The sequence below is a fragment of the Bufo bufo genome, chromosome 4 (genome assembly GCF_905171765.1).
Source record: "Bufo bufo chromosome 4, aBufBuf1.1, whole genome shotgun sequence".
NCBI lineage: Eukaryota > Metazoa > Chordata > Amphibia > Anura > Bufonidae > Bufo > Bufo bufo.
Window position 1 is genome coordinate 614,576,657 of NC_053392.1, and position 26,231 is coordinate 614,602,887.

The window sequence follows — 26,231 nt, forward strand, 5'->3', positions numbered from 1 at the left end:
GTTGGGTTGATAATTCTCCACCAGCGTATTCATAAGGGAGCGCAATTTTATACAGGACCTCTGTTCCCGCTCCACCCTCCGGGTCGTTTGGCTGATAATTCTCAGCCGGCACAATTTTATACAGGACCTCTTCCCATTCCACCCTTTGGGTAGTTTGGTTGATAAGCCCTCACCTGCGCAGTCTGCAATTGCAAGGGGGCGAGATTCTGAGAGGTAGACCTGCACGCTAGCGGACCACTGCAGGTCATCTTCTCCTCGAATATCTCCGCTTCCTCCCGGAGTCACGCTCAGGGCACCCTCTCTCACAGGAGTGGGTCCGTCCGAGGGAGGGGGTGGGGGGGGGGGGGTGTGAGAATCACTGATTCAGACCCTGACATGAATCCGTAGAAATCTCCTAAGATTGCTTCTACGGTGGCCAGCAGCACTTGCCGTAGGCTTTATCCCCTTCTTTGAGCGGGGTACTTGCACTACTTCGGGATACAGTACTGACCAGTACAATAACACTGGTTTCAGTGCTGGACGTATACATTCCCCCTTCTGTAGGTGGCTGAATTGTATCTCCACTGGGTTCAGTACCTGCCGTATTCATTAGCTCCTTCCATAGGTGGAACGATTACATTCTCACTGGTTACAAGGTGTGCTGTATGCATTACCCCCTTACTCAGGTGCTAATTGCACTCCCACAGGGTACAGGACTGCCATATGCACTAGTTCTCGCCATGGGCAATAACCCCCCTTCTTAGGTGGGGTATTTTCCCTACCACTGGCTTGAGTACTCCGTACGCATTCCACCTTCCATAGGTAGGGTAATTGCACAGCCATTGGATACGGTCCGACTGTCGCGCTATCCTTCCATAGGTGGAGTATTGCACATCACTGTGCTTCCTGCCTGCCTTACCCCCTTGCAAGTGATCCACTAGCGGGGGAATAACTGGACATTTTCAGATACGGCAATTCAGCCGCGCCACGGCTCTAGGTGCCTTCGCTTATTTCACAAGGGGGCGTGGCAACAGTTGGTACTCGACGGTGCCCGGTACTCTTACTCTAGTGCTATATGAGTGCCGCCAGTGGATACGGTGGCTATTCCTCATTGTGTTCCTTTGGTGCTGGTTTTGGGCATGATTTTAACTCCTCTGTCTTCCCAGGGGGTTTACTAGCATCACTTGTGTCCTAGAGACTCCCATCTCCATCGGCCTCCATTGTTCCAGTTGGTCATGATATTCTCCGCATCAGTAGTAGTGCGTACACCATTGCACATATATGGTAAGTACGTTCCAGCGGGTCAAGTGCTTCACTGACTGTATTCTCTATCCACCACTCCTCCTTCTCTGGGAAAGTGGTTATGCTGCCACTCTGATAGCAGCTACAGCGTGTTCTCCTCCACTGGTGCAGCCTTTCGCTAATGCTCAAGTTTGTGGTCGCTGCAGTGGGATATTTCCTCAGACAGGGGATCTACCCTGGCGCTAGCTTGGCAGTTGCTCCTGTTCAGCGCCATTCCAGGTAGAGTTTTTTTAAGGTTGCTCTACTTAAACTGGGGCAGTATGGAACGTGGCTTCTACGGATAGTCTCAGGCCCCCTTCCCCCTCAGTTTTGCGCTGACGGGGCAAGCGCTGTCTACTACCGTGGGAGCGGTATTGCGTTACCACTACATACTTGGGTTCTGTCTGTTCAGCTCTTTCGTCAGGTGATGAACTCTTCTAGTACTGTGTTTGGTGGCCCTTGCGGGTGCCCCCTCCTCTGCTGGGGATGGGGCTAGCAATACAGTGTGACCTCCTCAGGCAGAGTTTTTTTGCGCAGCCACTTAATCCTTGGCTACTTTCTGTATAGTGCTAGTCTCAGACGGGAAATGGGCTTGGACCTATCCTATTCTTCCCCTGTCCTTTTCCTTCTCTGGATCTTGGTTCATAGACACCCCGCATGTCTTGGTAGTTCCTATGTTACTGCCTTCCCTCATCTGCATTTGCATGGGGTATTCTTTTGGGGCCTTCCATTCCAGACGCGCCCCGGTCCCGACTGGTGGGCTGTGGCGCCCTCCACATCCCTCCTTCTATGGCGACTCCTTCCATTGGTCTGGGTGTGCTAACGGTATCTACACGAAAGCTCCTCACCTTCTCTCCCCAGCAGGAGTTCCGGAAGCATACGACATGGACGCCCTGACATCTTGGCGGGAGTTCAGTTTTTTTTCTCTCCTACCCAGGGTTCTACGGAGGATCAGATGGAGGGCATTCCGACAAATCCTAGTCGCTCCGGATTGGCCCCGTCGCGCGTGGTACGCCGACCTTGTTTTCCTTCTAGGAGATGTCCCTTGGTTACTGCCACTCAGAGACGACCTTCTTTTAGGGTCCTGTCTTGCATCAGCATTTACGGTCTTGGTTGACGGCGTGGCTATTGAATCCGTCATCCTGATGTGGAGAAAGTTTTTTTTCGGCGGACGTCATCCGCACTATATTCAGGCCGGGAAGCCTGCACCGCCCAGGATCTATTGTAGGACCTGGCGGTCCTCCTGTGCTTCTGTGAAAGCCGGGACATTCCCTCACTCTGTTTTTTCTCTCTCAGCGATCCTATCCTTTCTACAATCAGGGTTGGACCTTCGTTTAGCCCTTAGTTTTCTTGATGGGTCAGGTGTTGGCGCTTCTATGCTGGTTAAGCTTCCGACGTCTTTTGGTTCCCCCCGGTGCACATGGAAACTTTCCTTCTGGGAGTGGCACATACGGTTCCTCTGTACCGTCCTTTACCGCCTTGGGATCTGAATATACTTCTCTCAGCGTTCCAGTCTTCTCCCTTTGAGCCTTGGGGAGATCTCTCTCCGGCTCCAGCCCTAGAAGGTAGTTTTTTCTTGTGGCTATCGCATCCATCAGACGGGTGTCCGAGTTGGGGGTGCTCTCTTGCAGAGAACCCTTTCTGGGTCTTCACAAGGATAAGGCAGTTCTCCGGCCCATTCCTTTTTTCTCCCGAAGGTGGTCTCTGTTTTCCACATCACTGTAGAAATTGTCCTTCCTTCACTCCCTAAGGAAGGGAGTTACGTCATTGACGTCAGGGCTCTGATCATTATTGGCAGCCTCCAGTCCCTTCCGGCGTACGGAACCCCTTTTTGTTACACGGAGGTTCCACGCAAGGGATTGGCGGCCTCCAAGGTGGCAATTGCACGATGGATTCGGTCTGCAAATGCTGTACCATTCAGCACCCCGGTGCAGGGTTCCGCCCTTAGGTGTCACGGCTCGCTCCACTGAGCGGTGGGCGCTTCTTGGGCTCTGAGGCATCGCGTTTCGGCTGCGCAGTTGTGTAACACGACTACTGTCCTCCTTACACACATTCACAAAATTTTACCTGGTGCATTCTTATGCATCGGCGGCCGCTGCTTAGCCCGCTTGGTCTTGCAGGCGGCAGTTTCTTAAGATACCAGCAGGGTCTGCTTCCATGGGTCTGTGGTTTTTCCCTCCCGTGGACTGCTCCTGAACGTCCCACGGTTCCTGTGTCCCCCAATGAATATGGGCGAGAAGAGGAGATTTTTGTATAACTTACCAGTAAAATCTCTTTCTGGCTGTTCATTGGGGGACACAGCACCCACCCAGTATTGTTGTTCGGCCACAGTTGTGGCAGTTGCTGGTTAGAACCCTAATGGGTCTTTTGGCATGGTTGGTGTTCCATGTTTTTTCTTGGTTGGCTTGCTTCTCCTACTGCGTGTTCACAAACTGAAGCTTCCTGTCCAGGCTGGAGAGGGCTATAGCTGCCAGGGGAGGAGCTAACAGCTTTTACTAGTGTCAACGCCTCCTAGGGGACATAGCTATACCCACGGTTCCTGTGTCCCCCAATGAAGAGCGAGAAAGAGATTTAACTGGTAAGTTATACAAAAATCTTTTTTGATACAGACTAATGATAGGGCCAATTTTCCAGGATGAGAGTTTGTAGAAACGCTTGTTCACCATAATTGGTCGTGTAAAGATACCCGATGAACAGACAAATACTTGCCCCTCAGGTGATGATTTCTGTCGGCCGTCATCAAAACGTAACATTTCTTGAAAGCAGGTTGTGCGGTATAGGCTGGGATCTGCTGCCCAGAAACCGTGATTCTCTGTAGAGACAAGCTATCAAAGTAGAGATCGCTTGTCTCAATGCATCTGCATATAAATGCAGCTTCAGCTCTGCTAATGATCAGGTAATTATTGGGAATGCTTCTTTATTCCCAATAATTGCCCGAAACATCGGTCCGTGTTAAAGGACCTGAAGTCCAGAGAAATGTAATCCTCATCGTCATTAATATTACTGCTACTAGATTTAGTAGGATCCGACCTGCAGCTGACCAAACAAGAAGAGAAATAGCTAATGAGTTGAGTGTGATGTTCATGATTAGGGATGAGCGAATCGACTTCGGATGAAAGTTGATTCGCATAAAACTTTGGTCCAATACTGTTCGAAAGCTCTATGTGCTGTATTAGAATATATTGGCTCAGATGAGCCAAAGTTATTACTTCGCGAAGTCTCGCGTGACTTTGCGTAATAACTTCATAGATTAATTTTTACTGTTAAAAACCCATTCCCTTACGTCCTACCAGCAGCACAGATGGGGTTAACCACCCCCCATGGACTGGTAGGACCAGCGGAATTTTAATGAGCCCAAGTAATAATTAAACACTTAACCCTCCCCTATAAAGGAGGGAATCGCCTCCAGCCCACTGTGTTATTTTCTGTCCTCCGGACAGGTGGACTAGGCGGTGGTTCCCCCTCTCTTAGGGGGGAATCTTTTTTTCATGTTTTCTGCAGGCTTTGCCTCCATTTTTACTACTATGGCTTGTTCGGCAGCTTACCTGCTGCCGGCGATGCGCAGCGGTGCTTTGCTGCGGTGAGTTTTTCGGCGTCCTTGGTCCTTTTCCTTGCGGCAGCTGGGCGCCGCCATCTTCCGAATCTGACGTCACTTCCGGAATTTTTTCCTTGCGACGCGATTTCGCGTCATTATTGCGTTTTTTTTTTTTTTATATATATAATCTGCGATTTTCCCTCCGGTTGGAGGTTTTATTGTATTCCTTCCTGGGGGGAAACCTTTTTATTTACTGTTATGTGTTTTCTCCTCTGGGGGCGGGGACTCGGCTCTGAGCCCACTCCCTCCCCTATTTAAGGAAACATTGTGAACCAGGTCGTTCTCTGGCTGCACATGCTTTTTAAGCTAGCTCCCAGAGTCCCATAAGCTGGTGTTCTTATTTCTGGTCCTCATTTTCAGCTATCCGCCAGTCTGCCTTTTCTTTTACCTTTCTCCTGAAACATTTATTGGTTGTTACAAATATTTTACTTATCCTTTTTTTCTTTTTCCCGCAGTAAGGTCGGTCAACGGTTATTCTAAGCTGAATTTACCTGCACTCGTCAGATCGCAGAAGATAAGCAGCTTGGGACTTGGTAGGAACCAGCTTGGGAGACTGGTTCCATTCCCAAGATGGAAAAAAAAAAGCCTCCACGGGATTCGAATGGCAGAAAGGCGGTTTCCAAGCGGAAACATTTTTCGTGCTATGATTTCGTGCTATGAAAAAGCGCTTTTGGAGGATAGCTGTCCCTACTCCAGGTGTGACGGCTGCCGTCCGAGGGTTCAATCTACCACCGAACCTACGATGCAGGATATGTATCAGTGGGTAAAGACCTATGTTGATGGATCCATCAAAGGGGTTATAAGCCTGCTGGATGAGAGGCTTCCTACTCAGACTCCTATGGAGACTTTGGCTCCAGTAGAGAGACCGTCCATAGTCTCCTTGAGTTCCTCCTCCTCGGATGAGGAGGAGCTTACTTCATGCTTTTTTCCTCCTGATAGGACGCAAAAGTTACTTAAGTCCATCAGGTCGGGGACCATGATGTTGACCTGGGGGAGCCCTCTGAACCTGCTAGTCGGGCACTTTGTGTCTTTAAAGCGGATGAGACCCTCCTCTCTGTCATGCGCACAGAGTGGAAAAAACCCAAAAGGGGTCCGATTCTAACTAAAGATTCAGAACCATGTTTCCGATGGCTAAACCCTTGGTGGAATCGTGGGGTTCCATTCCCAAGGTGGACATGGCGATTGCCAAACTGTCCAAGCGCACTCTGGTTCCTGCGGACGATGGGTCGAGTCTGCAGGATCCCCTTGACAGGAGAGCAGAGTGCACACTCAGGAGAGGTCATACGGCAGCTGCAGCTTCCGCGTCTACGGCCATCGCTGCTACAGAAGTTTCTACCTTCCTCCGGTCTCGATTAAACCAGATCCAGATGGATGTGGATCAGAAGGTGTCTCGGGACGACATTCTGGCGGCTTTCAAGACTGTCAACCTTGCGATGAATTTACTGTCTGATACAGCGCAACAACAGGTGAAGTTGGCGGCCAAAACCATAACCCTGGTGTCAGCGGCCCGCAGGCCTTTATGGCTTAAGCCTTTGGTCGCTGACAATTCCATGTAGCCTTCCCTTTGAGCCCAACCGTTTGTTCGACTCAGAGTTGGATAAGATTATGGAAGACCTGTCAGATTAAAAGGAGTCTTCCCCAACAGTCCTTTCGGGGGCGGGGCAGACAAAACAGTGGTGGTAGGTCTGACCAGCAGTCAAGAGCCCGGAGGGACTGGGGAGCGCAGCGAAGAGGTTCGAGACGCTCTCGTGAAGGAGCCAAGGATAAAAAATCCACCTTCTGACTACGGGCCTCCTCAAGGCTCTTGGATGACTCCCGTGACTCCTGCCATCCTGCCAGAAGACTTCCCCACTCCTCTGCCTCATCTTCCCATCGGAGGTCAACTCTCCCACTTCAAGGACATCTGGATCCGAGAGATTTCGGATCCCTGGGTCCTGAATGTCATATCAGAGGGGTACTCAATCAATCTTCTTTCTCTGTCTCCGGACAGGTTCATCAGAACCAAACTTCCACAGGCCGCAAGGCAGTCGGTTCTGGAGGCTTACATTCAGGATTACATCCCCAAGGGGCTCTGGAGGAGGTTCCGGCAGGGGAACGGGGCTTAGGGATTTACTCACCAGTGTTTCTGGTTCCCAAGGCATCAGGGGATCTCCGGATGATTTGAGATTCTTCAATCGATACGTAAGGAAAGTAAGGTTCCGTATGGAAACCATCAGGTCAGTGGTTCATGTCCTCAATCCTGGAGATGTGACGGCAACCCTGGACCTCAAGGATGCATATTTGCACATCCCGATTCATCCTGCTTCCAGGAAATATCTCAGGATCGCGGTCCAGGTGTCAGGTGTCACCAGATACCTTCAGTTCGTTGCCCTTCCCTTCGGCATTTCTTCTGCCCCTCAAACTTTCACCAAGGTGGTAGTTTCTGTGGTGGCGGCTAGCACTCCAAGGACTGACCATCATTCCTTATCTGGATAATTGGCTTCTAAAAGCCTCTTCCTTTGTGGTCCTGACCCACCATCTTCATGTAGCGATTTCCTTTCTGTTCTGCCTAAGGTGGATCATCAACTGGCAGAAGTCGAACGTGAGCCCGTCGACTTCAGTAAGATATTTAGGCTTCATAATCGACTCCGTTGGGAGATCTCTCCGGTTGACTCCAGAAAGAAGATCCCGAATACAGAACATGGCAGAATTCCTATCCGTGCCTTGGCGAGTTCCAATTTGGACTCTCATGAAGATGTTGGGGCTCATGTCAGCATCTGCGTAAGCAGTCCCTTGGGCTTTATGGCACCTCTGGCCGCTGCAGTCGGAGGTTCTCTCCAAATGGAATGGCAGCCCCGCCGGGCTGAACTCCCTGTGCTCCCTGTCTTGGCAAACTCTGCATTCCTTTAGATGGTGGAGCCATCTTTTAGACGGGAAGTCTATGACCCAGCCAACCTGGGTCATATTGACAACAGATGCGTCCCAAGTAGGCTGGGGTGCTCATCTAGACGATTCTCCAGTGCACAGATCCTGGTCTCCTCAGGAGCGGCTCCTCTCATCCAATCTCCACGAGATTCAGGCTATTTGGCTAGACCTCCTTCACTTCGCTCCTCAGATCCGGGGCAAAGCGGTGAAAGTCCAGTCAGACAATATGACTGCGGCACTTTACATCAACAAGCAGGGAGGCACAAGATCACTTACCCTCTTATCAGAGATCAGGGTGATTCTGGATTGGGCAGAATTGAACCTTTCACACTTATCTGCGATCCACATTCGAGGCTCCCTCAATATGATAGCGGATCGGTTGAGCCGCGGTCTTCCAACAGTGGAGTGGTCTTTACATCCGGAGATATTCAAGCAGATAGTCCTCAAGTGTGGAATGCCAGAGGTGGATCTTATGGCAACAAGGTTCAACGCCAAGGTGGAGAGGTTTTGCTCCCTTTACAGGGAGGACAACCCCCTGGCGATAGATGTTCTGTCAATATCCTGGAGGTTCAGGCTGGCTTACATCTTCCCTCCCTTTTCTATGATACCGAGGGTATTGATGAAAATTCGTCAGGATCAGGCCTTGGTAATTGCCATCATACCGTTTTGGCCCAAGAGATCCTGGTTTACCCAGCTCATTCAGATGAGTCGGGGACATTATTGGAGGCTCCCCCCACGGCAGACCCTGGTGTCATGGGACACTCACCTCTGCCCAGATCTGCACAGGTTCAACCTGACAGCCTGGAGGTTGATCAGTCCCTTCCCAGAATAGAAGGGCTTTCAGAGTCGGTCCTGAGAACGCAGTCTCATTCAAGAGCAGACTCTACTAAGAGAGCCTACTCACAGATTATGAGGATATTCTCTTCTTGGTGTTCCTCAAAGGAGGTGGTGTCTGCAGATCCGCCCCTCCCCATCATCCTTCAGTTTCTGCTAGATGGCCGTGACAAAGGCCTTGCTGCATCTACCTCGAGGGGTCAAGTTTCAGCCATTCTAGCTTGTTTCAACAAGTCTTTTTCGCAGGACCCGCTCATTAAACGGTTCCTTAAAGGAGCTGAAAGATTAAAGCCTACAGTACTGAAACCCATCCCTCAATGGGATTTATCAGTAGTTCTCAGGGGGTTAGCATCTCCCCCCTTTGAGCCTTTGGAGGAGGTAGATTTCAAGTTTGTCACATGAAAACTTGTTTTTTCTTCTTGCTGTGACTTCGGCCAAGAGGGTCTCTGAGCTTCAAGCTCTATCAGCGCACGAGCCCTATACCATTTTTTTGCAAGACCGGGTCCTTTTAAGATTTCTCCCGTACTTTAGGCCTAAGGTTCCTTCTTTCCAGAATATCAACCAGGTGATATCCCTCCCGGTTCTTTCTAGACCTTCTACCTCCTCCGAGGAACCTGCTATACATCCTTGGATGTCTTGAGATGCCTCCGGATCTATGTGGATAGATCAAGGAGTTCAGGAAAGATGAAAATCTTCTAATCCTGTTTGCCGGTAAGTTTAAAGGCCGTAAGGCGTCTAAACCATCCATCAGTCGATGGATTAACGAGGCTAATGGGGAATCCTTTTGTTTCCCTATCTCTAGACCTTCCGGGGTTTGTAAAAGCCCATTCTACGAGGGCTGTAGCTACTTCTTTTGCCGAGAGGAGTCTTCTTCCGCTCAACATGATTTGTAAATCTGCCTCCTGGAGCTCTGAATCAAAATTCATCTCCCATTATAGACTAGATGCCAGATTAGCTGAGTACTCGGCCTTTGGGCAGACTATTCTTAGTTCTGCCAGGCATGATGGCCCTTCCTAGGGGTTCTTCTTGCTATCGCCCCATCTGTGCTGCTGGTAGGACGTAAGGGAATCGTTAATTTCTAACGATAATTTGTTTTCCCTTAGTCCTAACAGCAGCACACAAATTTCCCACCCTAGTAAGACTAGTTTTTTCTTGCTATAACACAGTGGGCTGGAGGTGATTCCCTCCTTTATAGGGGAGGGTTAAGTGTTTAATTATTACTTGGGCTCATTAAAATTCCGCGAGTCCTAAGAGTCCATGGGGGGTGGTTAACCCCATCTGTGCTGCTGTTAGGACTAAGGGAAAACAAATTATTGTCAGAAATTAACGATTTCCCGAACTCAGGTTCGGTTCCAAATGGTACCTTGGAACCGTACAAGAGTCCGGGAAATTGTTTCGGGAGCCAATACATTCTAATACTGTACAGAGCGCTCGCTCCATACAGTATCGGACCGAAAGTTTTATGCAAATCGACTTTGGATGTTCCATCCGAAGTCTATTCGCTCATCCCTATTCATGATGCTTGGGAGATAATAATTCAAGAGCACTTTGCATCCCCGTTATCCCTAATGGTAATTATATTACATGTATTTTGTACTAACTAAAACCAGATACTCATACTTTCATATTTTCTAGATTTTTTTTTTCTTATTTGGTCTTGCCTGAGCTGCTGCTCCATTTTGTTATGAGCAGTTCAGCAGCCACTTGGCAACCTGTTGATGGCAGATTGACATTCAGAGGAGACTGTTGTGGGCCTGCTCTGTGACCTGTTCATTAGGAAATATTATACTGTATGGTCTGAATAGAAACACCTGTTGTTATCTAGACAATGCGATTTATATTCTGGGACCTTTAAAACCATGATATTTTCTTTGATCTTTTTGATCTTTCAAGTTCGTGAAATACTGAAATTGTACATAATCCTGTTTTCTTACATGTCCTATTTACTATATATTTCCTGTCCTGCTATTGTTTCAATAAAGCTAGAGGATTGTTCAATCTGCTGTTATCAAAGCTGATTGATGCATAGAGGGGGGAGAACAAAGAGACATCCCCATTTGATGTCATTCACACTTCATTATGGAAATACTGAAGCAAAGCCGTCATCTCACTGGTCAGGATTACAGAACATACTGCTTATTCTTGTAGTCAATTTTCCATCAGTAGGAGAACAGGATTTCATTAATTTAAAGGGGTTATCCGGTAATCAATATTCATGACCTATCCACAGGATTGATCATCAATATAAGATCAGCATTGTGTTAGACAATCCATGAGCGCCGTTGCCTCTTTCTAGGCCATATGACATCACCATACATCATATATAGAACAAATTTGTTCACACCGGGTGTCTGCTGTGTATAGGGTTCCCACCCCAGTCGTATTATAATAGAAATCACAGCAGTAGAGAAGATTCCTTAAATTGCGATTTATTTTGTGATACAGTGAAATGCGGCAATAACATGTTAATGTGTTTTCGGCTACATTAGCCTTCATCAGACACTATGAAAAGAAAAGCAATAGTATCCTCCTGACTTGACCTAAGCACAACCTCAGTGATTGGTAACTGTGTCTCATCATCATCCATATCGTAAATGAATGATTGCCGTTCACCACCGTCATCTTCTTGAGACTGTGAAGGCTCAAGAGGTTAGGAATCGGGGCACAATATCTCAGGTCCCTCTTCAAGCGTGCTGGGTGTGAGGGTGAAATGTAATAGTGGCGCTGGAAAGAGCTCCTCGGAATATCCGAGTGTGGGATCACTCGTTTGGCAAGCCTCTCCATGGTGGGAGGAAGGATGATCAGAGAGAGGATTCGGTTGACCAGACTCTTGGCTACAGAGACTGGACTTGGTGGAAGAGAGGGTGGTGCTTAACCGACTGGAAGCATTATCTTCAGCAATCCAACCGACCAACTGTTCACACTGGTCCGACTTAGACAGTGTTGTCCTGCGGCGCATAGATATAATTATATCAGATTATAATTATAATAGAGTTCACGAAAATCCAGACATGGCCGAACACCTCCATCCTTTTTTTTACAAAAAAGAACCCTGCAGCCACTGGAGACTTGGAAGGTCTTATGTGCCCTTTCTTCAAACTCTCGGCAATATATTCTCTCATGGCCAGCCTTTCAGGCTCAGAAAGATTATACAACCTAGATTTAGGCAATTTAGCCCCAGGAATAAGAATGACAGGGCAATCATATTCCCAATGGAGAGGTAAATCCTGACATCCACTCTCAGAAAACACATCGGCATACTCGGATATAAAAGAGGGTACAGCCTTAGTACTAACCACAGAAAAGGATGTATTGGAACAATCATCAATGCAATAGTCCCCCCCAATCGAGAATCTGCCTAGCTTGCCACTTGCCAATCGATAGTTGGATTATGCATGGTAAGCCACAGTAAACCCACAACCATAGGTGCAGGGAGACCTTCCAAGACAAAACACGAGATAACTTCTTGATGAAAGTCACCTACTCTTATTTCTGATATCATGCAAAACTTGCGACAAGCACCTCTGAGTAAGAGGAGGAGAATCGATAGCAAATACAGGAATGTATTTTTTTAAGGAACGCAGAGAAACTGAGCATAATCAGGTTCACCTCGGCCCCGCTGTCGATAAATACTTCAATTCCCACCGTTTTTTACTCTAGCACCACCTCGGCAGTCAGGAGAAATCAGGTACTACCAGCAAAGGACAAATGCACATTCTCTGACTCCCCACTCACACCTCCGATAGTCAGATAGGATTTAGACGTCCCTTTTTGTTTCTCTTTTGCCACTGAATGCTTGGACATATATTGATAAAATGTCTCCTTTGACCGCAGCAGACTTTTGCAATCAGATCCAGCAGTTGCTCCCCCTAATTGCATAGGTTCCTCCCCAGGTATGAGCTAAGGAGTCTCTTCACCCAAAGAGTGAGTTATGGTACGTTATGTAATAGAACGTCCTGAGAGAGTGGGCCCTTAGATCTCTCTCTCTCAGGCGTCTATCAATACGTACAGCCAAAGGCACAGCAGCTTCGAAAGACTTAGGATTCTCATGAAAGGCTAAAGCGTCCTTCAGCCTCCCAGATAATCCCTGACAAAACTGGCTATGGAAAGCTGGATCGTTCCACTCAGTATCTGTAGCCCACCCCCTAAATTCAGAACAGTAGATCTCCGCCGAACGCTCTCTATCTGACGCAGGCTGCGTAATTTAGTCTCAGCCAGGGAGGTTCGGTCCGGGTCATCATAGATGAGATCTAAAGCTCCGAAAAATGCATCTACTGATCAGAGAGACTGTGATCCGGTGAGCAGAGAAAAAGTCCTTTAAAGGGAACCTGTTATCTGGTTTTTGTGTATAGAGCTCAGGACATGGGTTCCTAGATCGCCACTAGCACATCCGCAGTATCCAGTCCCCATAGCTCTCTGTGCTTTTATTGTGTAAAAATCTACGATTTTATAGATATGTAAATGAGTCAAGTAAGAAGCCCAAGGAGCTGTTACTAATGTTTCCGGAGCCCAGCCACGCCCACTGTGAGGGAGCCCAGCACCACCCCGCATCCTACGAATCTCCTCCTTGCTCCCCGACGTCACAAAGCTAGAGCGCAGTAATCTCGCGATGCGCGAGCTTGCGCATGAGCAGTGTCGGCATAGTGTTCCTTCCCTGTGCTGGCATCAGCCTCAGGGAACGAACTGCGCATGCGCTAGCTCGCGCATCGCGAGATTACATCGCTCTAGCTTTGTGACGTTGGGGAGCAAGGAGGAGATTCGGAGGATGCGGGGCGGTGCTGGGCTCCTTCACAGTGGGCGTGGCTGGTCTCAGAGTAAGAGAACGCTGGACTCATCTCTGAAGCATGGAGGAGACAGGACTCATCTAAGGTTAATTTAGATATTTATAAAAAAAAAATTTATGACACAATGAAAGCACAGAGAGCTATGGGGACTGGATATTGCAGATTTGCTAGCGGCGATCTAGCAGCCTATGTCCTCAGCTCTATACCCAAAATCCAGGTCACACTCACTCTCTGGCTCTCGCCCCCAGATGAGTGTGGACACAGCTTAAAGCACCATTTGCCACGCTTCACTGAACCGAATTAAATTATCACCCCCCTTGAGAATCTACCCGGGAGAGCAACTTTAGGTTCAGGAGAGGTCAGGAAACCACTACTAGGATCACCCAACAGTGGTCTCTGCATCTGTGACGGTTGAGCGGAGGTCAGCTACCTCCAGAAACAGCCCCTACAGCTGTCCGGTCAGTGCAGCGATAACATCCATGGCTGAACTAATACAGACAACAAAATGACGGTTATTTGGCGGTTTATAATGTCACGATCAGTGTGGGGGGAAAACTCCACACTGAACACAGGAGGGAAGGGGAAAACAGTAACTCGGCATGGAAACTAGGGAAGGAACAGGTCACCTCCTAAACAACTCTAATCCGGGCCCTAACTACCTATTAATATGAATAGACCTTGAAGGAAGGAATATTCATATGCAGGATACCTAGGCCCTTATCTCGTTATAATGCCCTGGAATTAGGTTTGGACCAGAGACAACCCATTCCTCCCTAGATGGACGAATGGAAGTCTCTGTCCCAGATACAAACAACAGGGAATATAACAAACTCAGGACAAGAGTAAAACCGACCAGCTAGAAGGAAGACAGGAAGAAAATCTATAAACCGCACCTCCAAAAGTGAGAAGCGGCTACTTATGGGGAAGGTAAATTACCAACAAGCAATACCTGAAGCAAGGGGTGTGGCATTCACTAAAACACAGACACAATAAGATCCACAAGGGACTTGTCAATTTAACCCACGTGTTGCCAGTCTCTCTAATCTCCAGGTACCTGCCACGGGAACGTCTGTGACATAGACTCATTCTGCTGGTGATGGAGCTGGTACTGCTCCTGCTACCCCACCACTCCCTAGCAGCCATGGCAGAGGAAAGTGAGCGCAGAGGGCCCCTGCGGTCAGACCTGCTAGAGGATGGATGATGGCTCAGATAGGCAGCGGCCAACTAACTACATAGGATGTCTCTATAATAGTTAATTTTGTCATCCCTCTCAGTGTGTGTAAAAAAAAAAAAGGCCCCCATTTTGGACCGGTAGCGAGGGTCCAACAAGGTGGAGAGCTAGAAGTCATCCCTCTGCTGAATGGTGACAATTCGACTGTCACTACGCTAGCAAGTGAGCATGCATCGGGTTATTTGTGCAAGTGACTTGGAGGGACTCCCTGCATCCATCTCCACTGCATACTGCCATGGTGTGTCTAGGTCCTCTGCCTCGTCTTCCTCATTGCCCTATAGCTCCTCTGGCTGCTCCTGCTCCTCTTCTCCTGTCACCTGTGTAGAAAAACCACCCATTTTGCTACACAATGCTTGTGCTCCAATGTCCTCCTCCTCCTCCAATTCAGCACCCACAGGGCTCATGTGGCCGTGAGATTTAGTCGCCACGTCTCCAGTCCCCAGCCAGATTTACCAGCATCTGTTCCAGGACATGAAGCAGTGGAATGACGTTATTCATCCCGTAGTCCTGGCGACTGACAAATAACCTGGCCTCCTCAGAGGCCTGAGCAAACGGCAGGTGTCATGCATGAGCTGCAACTCGAATTTACACAGGGGAGTACTCCTGTCCGCTTGTGTCATCAAAAAATCGTTAATGGCCTTTCACTGTTCGCATAGTCTGTCCATAATATGGAGGGTGGAATTCCAACGGGTGAAAACGTCACATATCAGCCTATGTTGGGGGATGCCGTTCTGCCACTGCAGCTCAAGAAGGGTGTGCTTTTGAGGTGTATGAGTGGCTAAAGTGCATGCAAAATTTCCTGGCCAGTTTTAGGATGTCTTGCAGATACAGAAACCTCTTGAAAACCAGATTGAACACGTGTGCCATGCAGGGCTGACACCATGTTCTTCCTGATGTCGGTCACCATGGTTCCCATTTTGAGATGTCGCGGAGAAAGCCAGGATTCGATTTCTTGATGAAGGACACAGAGCAATATCTCCCCCGTGCGACTCTGTTCGCCCAGACAAACGAGATGCAGAACAGCGTGACACATGTGGTATGCTGGAGGGGCACTGTGAATTGTCCCTGCAGTGGAGGCTGAGGACACTGGGGAAGAGGAGGCAGAGGCGGACATTGTCGCAGGACCAACGGCGTGAGAACGTGGAGGCGGAGGCAGCGTCACCTGGCCAAGTTGCTGGTGTGGCTGTGCAGGAACCACATTTACCCAGTGGGCTGTAAAGGACATGTATTGTCCCTGACCGTAGTTACAGTTTTGTGCACTTTGACAGACACCGAAAGGCTCAAGGACTGGCCCACCTTACATAGAAACATAGAAACATAGAATGTGTCGGCAGATAAGAACTATTTGGCCCATCTAGTCTGCCCAATATACTGAATACTATGGATAGCCCCTGGCCCTATCTTATATGAAGGATAGCCTTATGCCTATCCCATGCATGCTTAAACCCCTTCACTGTATTTGCAGCTACCACTTCTGCAGGAAGGCTATTCCATGCATCCACTACTCTCTCAGTAAAGTAATACTTCCTTATATTACTTTTAAACCTTTGCCCCTCTAATTTAAAACTGTGTCCTCTTGTGGTAGTTTTTCTTATAAATATGCTCTCCTCCTTTACCGAGTTGATTCCCTTTATGTATTTAAAAGTTTCTATCGTATCCCCTCTGTCTCTTCTTTCTTCCAAGCTATACATATTAAGGTCCTTTAACCTTTCCTGGTAAGTTTTATCCTGCAATCCATGTACTAGTTTAGTAGCTCTTCTCTGAACTCTCTCTAGAGTATCTATATCCTTCTGGAGATATGGCCTCCAGTACTGCACACAATACTCCAAGTGAGGTCTCACCAGTGTTCTGTACAGCGGCATAAGCACTTCACTCTTTCTACTGCTTATACCTCTCCCTATACATCCAAGCATTCTGCTGGCATTTTGTGCTGCTCTATTGCATTGTCTTCCCACCTGTAAGTCTTCTGAAATAATTACTCCTAAATCCCTTTCCTCAGATACTGAGGTCAGGACTGTGTCAAATATCCTATATTCTGCCCTTGGGTTTTTACGCCCCAGGTGCATTATCTTGCACTTATCCACATTAAATTTCAGTTGCCAGAGTTCTGACCATTCTTCTAGTTTTCCTAAATCCTTTTCCATTTGGCGTTTCCCTCCAGGAACATCAACCCTGTTACCTATCTTTGTGTCATCAGCAAAAAGACAAACCTTACCATCGAGGCCTTTTGCAATATCACTTATGAAGATATTAAACAAAATTGGTCCCAGTACAGATCCCTGTGGAACCCCATTGGTAACATGACCTTGTTTTGAATGTTCTCCATTGACTACCACCCTCTGTTGTCTGTCACTCAGCCACTGTCTAATCCACTCAACAATATGGGAGTCCATGCTCAATGACTGCAGTTTATTGATAAGTCTTCTATGTGGGACAGTGTCAAAAGCCTTACTAAAATCTAGATATGCGATGTCTACTGCACCTCCACCGTCTATTATTTTAGTCACTCAGTCAAAAAAATCTATAAGATTTGTTTGACATGATCTCCCTGAAGTAAACCCATGTTGTTTTTCATCTTGCAGTCCATGGGATTTTAGCACAATCCTATCCTTTAATAGGGTTTCCATTAATTTGCCTACTATTGATGTCAGACTCACTGGTCTATAGTTGCTCGATTCCTCCCTACTACCTTTCTTGTGAATGGGCACGACATTAGCCAATTTCCAATCTTCCGGGACAACTCCTGTTACTAATGATTGGTTAAATAAATCTGTTAGCGGTTTTGCCAGCTCACCACTAAGCTCTTTTAATAATTTTGGGTGTATCTCATCAGGCCCCTGTGACTTATTTGTCTTCACCTTAGACAGCAAACTTAGAACATCTTCCTCTGTAAAGATACATGCATCAAACGATTTATTAGTCATCCTTTCTAGTGGAGGTCCTTCTCCTTTTTCTTTTGTAAAAACTGAGCAGAAGTATTCATTAAGGCAGTCGGCTAGCCCTTTATTCTCTTCTACATACCTTCCGTCCTTTGTTTTTAATTTAGTTATTCCTTGTTTCAATTTCCTTTTTTCATTTATATATCTGAAGAATGTCTTATCCCCTTTTTTCATAGACTGAGCTAGTTTTTCTTCTGCCTGCGCTTTAGAAGTTCTTATAACTTGCTTGGCCTCTCTCTGCCTAATATTGTAGATTTCCTTATCTTCATTGCTCTGGGTTTTTTTATAATTACAAAATGCTAGCTTTTTATTTTTAATGATTTGGGCCACTTCTGCTGAGTACCACAGTGGTCTCTTCCTTTTTTTGCTTTTACTGACAAGTCTAATGCAATTTTCTGTTGCCTTCAATAATGCACCTTTTAAGTAGTCCCATTTCTCCTGGACTCCATGTAATCCGTTCCAGTCTGATAAGGACTCATTTATGACTAATTTCATTTTTGAAAAGTCTGTTTTTCTAAAATCTAAAACTTTTGTTTTTGTGTGGTGGGACTCTTTCACAGTTCTTATATTAAACCACACTGACTGGTGATCACTAGATCCCAAGGTTTCGCCTACAATGACATCATATACCGAATCCCCATTTGTGAATACCAAATCCAAAATGGCCTCCCTCCGGGTTGGCTCCTCAACCACTTGTTGTAGAGATAACCCCAGTAGGGAATTTGGAATATCTGTACTCCTGGTAGAACTTGCTATTTTGGTTTTCCAGTTTATATCTGGAAGATTGAAATCTCCCATAATGATAACTTCTCCTTTCATTGTCATTTTAGCTATTTCTTCAACTAGTAGATCATCTAGTTCTTTAACTTGACCAGGTGGTCTATATATCACACCTACACGAGTTACTGCATGGTTAGCAAACTGCAACGTAACCCAAACTGACTCTATGTTGGCCTCACCAACTTGTATTAGGTTAGATTTAATGCTATCTTTCACATACAGGGCCACTCCTCCTCCTTTCTTGCCTTCTCTGTCCCTTCTGTTCTACATACGTGTAAAGGGCTGGTACTGCCTTTTTGGTACACGTCAGCTCGGTACCAGCCATCAGTTCTCTGAAAAGTGCAGAGTCCACCACTTGGAAAGGGAGGGACTGCAGCACCAGCAACTTGGCTAGGAGCACATTCAGCTTCTGCGTCGTTGGATGAGTGCACGCATACTATTTTCTCTTGGCAATCACTTCGGTGATCGATTGCTGACGGAATGACTGACTATGAGGAGGAGGAGCAGCAGCATCAGGACCAGCAGATGATGGGAAGGACAGACCGCTCTCTTCGGCTGAGGTGGTGGAGCCTTGACTGCCTGAAACCAGTAGGCAGGCTGGACCACCACATCGGAGCCAAAGTTCACCCAGGCCACTTTATGGTGACACTTCATATGTTGTCGCAGGGCCGTGGTGCCAACACCGCTGAGTGATTTTACCCCCAACACTCCGCACTGACTAACTGCTATCGCCGCTGCCTCTGTGAACCCCTGCAGCACTACCTCCTGGGCAGGTAGGCTGCTGCGAAGTGGGTGGTCTAACCCAGGCAAGTTTGGCTCCCGACCTTACACTGCTGCTGCCACCCTGCTGACTCCTGGCCAGGCTACCACCTTGCTGGCTCAGCCGCTGCCTCACGCGCAAGCTGCCATCCTCTTCTGATGAAACCCCATCTTCACCCGGCTTCCAAGTGCGATCAGCTTCAGCATCATTGAGTACTGTCTGGACATCACTGATGTCCTCCTCAATGGTCTCTGGGTCAGGAGCCTGACAGCTCGCAACACCAGCTCTCATGCCACTCTCCTCATCACTACTTTCCCGCCTAGCGGAGGAAGCGGCAGATGTCTCCTCCACATCTTGACTGGCCGTTAGCTGCTGACTGTTCTCTAGTAGCTTGTCCTTGCTGTATAGTGGGGCTGAGCCCACAGCATACAATACTTCTCTGGCTGAGGGAACAGAAAAGGACAGAGGCAGGTTGAGAACAGGTGAGGGCACAGAGCCCGGGCCATGCCAACTAAGGGTTGTGTATGACAAACCCATCGACTCTTGGCTGGGGGTGTCACTTGCGACGAAGTTCAAAAACCGCTGGGTTGCTGGTCAAGACACAACAGCTAGCTGACACTGGGAGTTCAGGCCTCTCGAAGTGACCCCTGCTGCCATGGCCCCTTACTCTGCTGTGAACTGTTACTGCGCCAGAAACATTTAGGCCTCTGCCACTCCCCTGTGCAGGGCCTGGCTCTTCTCTGTCTGACATACTGTTAGATCAAATAAATAAAAAGGAAATTAAAACACCCCAAAAACTGCAAATATGTTTTTTTTTTTGCCACTAATACACGGCAAAAAGGGCTTTAGAATATATAACTGCACCACTGAACAGCAAATAGGCCCTTATTTTTTTCCACTTATACACTGCACAAAAGGCTTTTCAACATATAACTGCACGGCAATTATATTTTTCTTTCTCCAGTAGTACATGGCAAAAAGGGCTTTAGAATATACAGTGGGGGAAATAATTATTTGACCCCTCACTGATTTTGTAAGTTTGTCCAATGACAAAGAAATGAAAAGTCTCAGAACAGTATCATTTCAATGGTAGGTTTATTGTAACAGTGGCAGATAGCACATCAAAAGGAAAATCGAAAAAATAACTTTAAATAAAAGATAGCAACTGATTTGCATTTCATTGAGTGAAATAAGTATTTGAACCCCTACCAACCATTAAGAGTTCTGGCTCCCACAGAGTGGTTAGACACTTCTACTCAATTAGTCACCCTCATTAAGGACACCTGTCTTAACTAGTCACCTGTATAAAAGACACCTGTCCACAGAATCAATCAATCAAGCAGACTCCAAACTCTCCAACATGGGAAAGACCAAAGAGCTGTCCAAGGATGTCAGAGACAAAATTGTAGACCTGCACAAGGCTGGAATGGGCTACAAAACCATTAGCAAGAAGCTGGGAGAGAAGGTGACAACTGTTGGTGCGATTGTTCGAAAATGGAAGGAGCACAAAATGACCATCAATCGACCTCGCTCTGGGGCTCCACGCAAGATCTCACCTCGTGGGGTGTCAATGGTTCTGAGAAAGGTGAAAAAGCATCCTAGAACTACACGGGAGGAGTTAGTTAATGACCTCAAATTAGCAGGGACCACAGTCACCAAGAAAACCATTGGAAACACATTACACCGCAATGGATTAAAATCCTGCAGGGCTCGCAAGGTCCCCCTGCTCAGGAAGGCACATGTGCAGGCCCGTCTGAAGTTTGCCAATGAACACCTGAATGATTCAGAGAGTGACTGGGAGAAGGTGCTGTGGTCTGATGAGACCAAAATAGAGCTCTTTGGCATTAACTCAACTCGCTGTGTTTGGAGGAAGAAAAATGCTGCCTATGACCCCCAAAACACCGTCCCCACCGTCAAGCATGGGGGTGGAAACATTTTGCTTTGGGGGTGTTTTTCTGCTAAGGGCACAGGACAACTTATTCGCATAAACGGGAAAATGGACGGAGCCATGTATCGTGAAATCCTGAGCGACAACCTCCTTCCCTCTGCCAGGAAACTGAAAATGGGTCGTGGATGGGTGTTCCAGCACGACAATGACCCAAAACATACAGCAAAGGCAACAAAGGAGTGGCTCAAGAAGAAGCACATTAAGGTCATGGAGTGGCCTAGTCAGTCTCCGGACCTTAATCCAATCGAAAACCTATGGAGGGAGCTCAAGCTCAGAGTTGCACAGAGACAGCCTCGAAACCTTAGGGATTTAGAGATCATCTGCAAAGAGGAGTGGACCAACATTCCTCCTAAAATGTGCGCAAACTTGGTCATCAATTACAAGAAACGTTTGACCTCTGTGCTTGCAAACAAGGGTTTTTCCACCAAGTATTAAGTCTTTTTTTGTTAGAGGGTTCAAATACTTATTTCACTCAATGAAATGCAAATCAGTTGCTATCTTTTATTTAAAGTTATTTTTTCGATTTTCCTTTTGATGTGCTATCTGCCACTGTTACAATAAACCTACCATTGAAATGATACTGTTCTGAGACTTTTCATTTCTTTGTCATTTGACAAACTTACAAAATCAGTGAGGGGTCAAATAATTATTTCCCCCACTGTATAACTGAATCGCTGAACAGCAAATATATATTTTTTTGTGCCACTAATACACGGCAAAAAGGACTCTAGAATATATAACTGCACGGCAAATATATATTTTTTTTTGTGCCACTGATACATGGATAAATCGCTGCAAAAGGTGCACTACAATATATGCAAAATGATGACTAAACCCTCACGCTATGTTAAAATAAGATTTTAGCCAATATGTTCCGTTCAAGAACATATCAGAGCCCGCGCACCCCATCAAGGTATCTAAGTTGGCGCGGGACCTACCGCTAGACCTACCTATAGTGTGCGAACACTGTCTGATAGGTGCTAAGATCCGACTCACAGCCACACTTCCACACACCTCCAAAGTGAGATCACAAATACAATGAGAGGAGGTAGGAGGCTGTGAGCCCCACCTATAACAGGCACATGTGACACAGGCTACCAGGTGCACCAGAATGTTGCCAAAGATTAAAAAAAATGGCACATTTCATATATATATAAAGACAAATAACTGAATAAAGTGGCCAAACTGGGAGGAAATGCTCAGAATTCCAAATACTGTAGCGTATTTATAACCGGGGGAGCAAAACCTCCACATGTGGTCCGCTGCTAGCATCCTACATTCTATGCGATATTTGCTGGGGATTGCCAATTGCAGCGGATCACATGTGGAGGTCTTGCTGCCCTGATTATAAGTACTGTGGCGAAACTAACCTCGCCACTGGATTTTGGAGGGGCCTGTTTGCCAGCCTTTTGCCTCAGGATTATGGCCCAAATACTAAAACTTTGTTTTCTCTCAGTAAAAAGTCTTGTTTGTGCCTTTTTACTATGTGGTTCGACAAATGGGATTTACCGAACAATCTACCGTACAAGACGCTTTCAATGAAAGTATGTGTGATTTGTACATTCTTTGAAGGAGAAGGTAGACCGGCAGGAAAGCCATGCTTGCGGTCGGTCAAATGTGACTTCCATGGAATTCGGGAACCCCTGCTCGGATCTGGGTGATTTCTGGATATGTTGTTTGCCCAGATCAGAGCTATCCAGGGATGTATAATTTATGGGGATATTTCGGGCTTTGGGGTGTTTTCTGTGTTTTGGGAAAAATGTGTGTTTTCTGCCGGGGAGTAATTAAGAGCCCATTGTGATTGTTAATTATATCACAGCCAGAGCCCATTGTGTTTGGGTATCGTAGGCAGAGCCCATTGTGTTTGTTAATTGTATCACAGGCAGAGCCCATTGTGTTTGTTAATTGTATCACAGGCAGAGCCCATTGTGTTTGTTAATTTTATCACAGGCAGAGCCCATTGTGCTTGTTAATTGTATCACAGGCAGAGGGGGGGGGACGGGTTGTGTACAATTGCTGGGAGTGTTTCCATACGGTAAATGTATGTGATTTGCTAATGTAAAAACTGTCTGAGTCTTCCACAAGGTCCCCAGGGGAGTGTCCCTTGCTGGAAGACCTGTATAAAAGGCTGACATGTAGCCCTATTAAAGTGTTCATGTTTTACCCTCAACATAGAGCCTCGTCTCATGTGTGTGGGGAAAAGGCTGCATTTACACTGAGGAATGCTATACGCTGTATACTCCCCTGGCTATAATCCCTGAGTTATTTTAATTGTTCCTGCATCACTCTATGAAGGAAGAGAGGGTCACCCACTGGAACATTGAAACCTTGTCGTAGGTCCAGGGTGGGTAGAAGACGGCGAGATCCCAATGAAGCTACAGCGGTTTGTGGGGTCGGCAGTGCTTGCAGTGTCAAGCGGAGTGCTTGGAGCCCTCGGGAAGCACTAGGAGCATCCATCAACGGAGGTACCCAGTCGGGGGTGCCAGAAGATCCATTACAAATACGCTACAGTATTTGGGGTTCTGAGAACTTCCTCACAGTTTGGCCACTTTATTCAGTGATTTGTCTTATTATATATATAATAAGTCCGATTTTCTTTGCTCTATACAAGTAGGTAAGCACCTGTTACCATACTTGGACATTGCACCCATTTTCCCCTATACCTTTTTAGGGTGGTGCTGCCAGTGGTTTTCTTCACTATATATCTATATAAAAATAACAAAAAAGGGCAGCACTCCAGAAAGTAAAAAATGAAAAAATCTTTAATTACCCATATGGGACAAGCGACGTTTCGGCTCAATATGTGAGCCTTTCTCAAGCTTGAGAAAAGCTCACATATTGAGCCTAACGTCGCTTGTCCCATATGGGTAATTAAAGATTTTTTCATTTTTTACTTTCTGGAGTGCTGCCCTTTTTTGTTATTTTTATCTATCTGGATTGGCTTACATCCACACTGGGCCAGCTGCACCCGCATTTGTTCCATTGACGGTGCTGCCACTGAACTTTTTTGTTTATATATATATATATATATATATATATATATATATATATATAGTGGCATTTTTTTTTATCTTTGGCAACATTCTGGTGCACCTGGTAGCCTGTGTCACATGTGCCTGCTATAGGTGGAGCTCACAGCCTCCTCCCTTCTCCCATTGTATTTTTGATCCCACTTTGGAGGTGTGTGGAAGTGTGGCTGTGAGTTGGACCTCAGCACCTATCAGACAGTGTTCACACACTATAGGTAGGTTTAGCGGTAGGTCCCGCGCCAACTGAGATACCTTGATGGGGTGCGCGGGCTCCGATATGTTCTTGAACAGAATATATTGGCTAAAATCTTATTTTAACTTTTAGCGTAAAGAGTTTAGCCTTGTATTTTCATTTGCATATACAGTGGCGGAAATAATTATTTGACCCCTCACTGATTTTGTAAGTTTGTCCAATGACAAAGAAATGAAAAGTCTCAGAACAGTATCATTTCAATGGTAGGTTTATTGTAACAGTGGCAGATAGCACATCAAAAGGAAAATCGAAAAAATAACTTTAAATAAAAGATAGCAACTGATTTGCATTTCATTGAGTGAAATAAGTATTTGAACCCTCTAACAAAAAAAGACTTAATACTTGGTGGAAAAACCCTTGTTTGCAAGCACAGAGGTCAAACGTTTCTTGTAATTGATGACCAAGTTTGCGCACATTTTAGGAGGAATGTTGGTCCACTCCTCTTTGCAGATGATCTCTAAATCCCTAAGGTTTCGAGGCTGTCTCTGTGCAACTCTGAGCTTGAGCTCCCTCCATAGGTTTTCGATTGGATTAAGGTCCGGAGACTGACTAGGCCACTCCATGACCTTAATGTGCTTCTTCTTGAGCCACTCCTTTGTTGCCTTTGCTGTATGTTTTGGGTCATTGTCGTGCTGGAACACCCATCCACGACCCATTTTCAGTTTCCTGGCAGAGGGAAGGAGGTTGTCGCTCAGGATTTCACGATACATGGCTCCGTCCATTTTCCCGTTTATGCGAATAAGTTGTCCTGTGCCCTTAGCAGAAAAACACCCCCAAAGCAAAATGTTTCCACCCCCATGCTTGACGGTGGGGACGGTGTTTTGGGGGTCATAGGCAGCATTTTTCTTCCTCCAAACACAGCGAGTTGAGTTAATGCCAAAGAGCTCTATTTTGGTCTCATCAGACCACAGCACCTTCTCCCAGTCACTCTCTGAATCATTCAGGTGTTCATTGGCAAACTTCAGACGGGCCTGCACATGTGCCTTCCTGAGCAGGGGGACCTTGCGAGCCCTGCAGGATTTTAATCCATTGCGGTGTAATGTGTTTCCAATGGTTTTCTTGGTGACTGTGGTCCCTGCTAATTTGAGGTCATTAACTAACTCCTCCCGTGTAGTTCTAGGATGCTTTTTCACCTTTCTCAGAACCATTGACACCCCACGAGGTGAGATCTTGCGTGGAGCCCCAGAGCGAGGTCGATTGATGGTCATTTTGTGCTCCTTCCATTTTCGAACAATCGCACCAACAGTTGTCACCTTCTCTCCCAGCTTCTTGCTAATGGTTTTGTAGCCCATTCCAGCCTTGTGCAGGTCTACAATTTTGTCTCTGACATCCTTGGACAGCTCTTTGGTCTTTCCCATGTTGGAGAGTTTGGAGTCTGCTTGATTGATTGATTCTGTGGACAGGTGTCTTTTATACAGGTGACTAGTTAAGACAGGTGTCCTTAATGAGGGTGACTAATTGAGTAGAAGTGTCTAACCACTCTGTGGGAGCCAGAACTCTTAATGGTTGGTAGGGGTTCAAATACTTATTTCACTCAATGAAATGCAAATCAGTTGCTATCTTTTATTTAAAGTTATTTTTTCGATTTTCCTTTTGATGTGCTATCTGCCACTGTTACAATAAACCTACCATTGAAATGATACTGTTCTGAGACTTTTCATTTCTTTGTCATTGGACAAACTTACAAAATCAGTGAGGGGTCAAATAATTATTTCCGCCACTGTATTGTAGTGCACCTTTTGCAATGATTTATTTATTCTCATTGTCTAATCCACACTTTATTCCATATTGTGTAGGATTTTTTTGTGGCACATGTTGTCCGCTGCCGGCATCCTCCGTTGTATGCACTTTTTGCTGGGGATTACCGTTTGCAGCGGATCACATGTGGAGGTTTTGCTCCCCCGGTTATAAATA

General features: G+C 46.6%; 2 protein-coding genes across 2 annotated transcripts in view; one reads left to right on the forward strand and one right to left on the reverse strand.

Annotated features, from left to right (window-relative positions):
- The window catches only part of LOC120999704 (zinc finger protein 501-like), a 368,655-nt gene extending 358,278 nt beyond the window's left edge, over positions 1–10,377 (forward strand). Inside the window, exon 4 of the mRNA XM_040430726.1 lies at positions 10,229–10,377. Coding sequence (XP_040286660.1) covers positions 10,229–10,281 — 53 coding nt within the window. The 3' untranslated portion in view covers positions 10,282–10,377. The remainder of the gene's footprint in view (positions 1–10,228) is intronic.
- Positions 1–26,231, reverse strand: part of LOC120999669 (zinc finger protein 436-like) — a 1,002,518-nt gene that overhangs the window by 538,174 nt on the left and 438,113 nt on the right. The window lies entirely within an intron of this gene.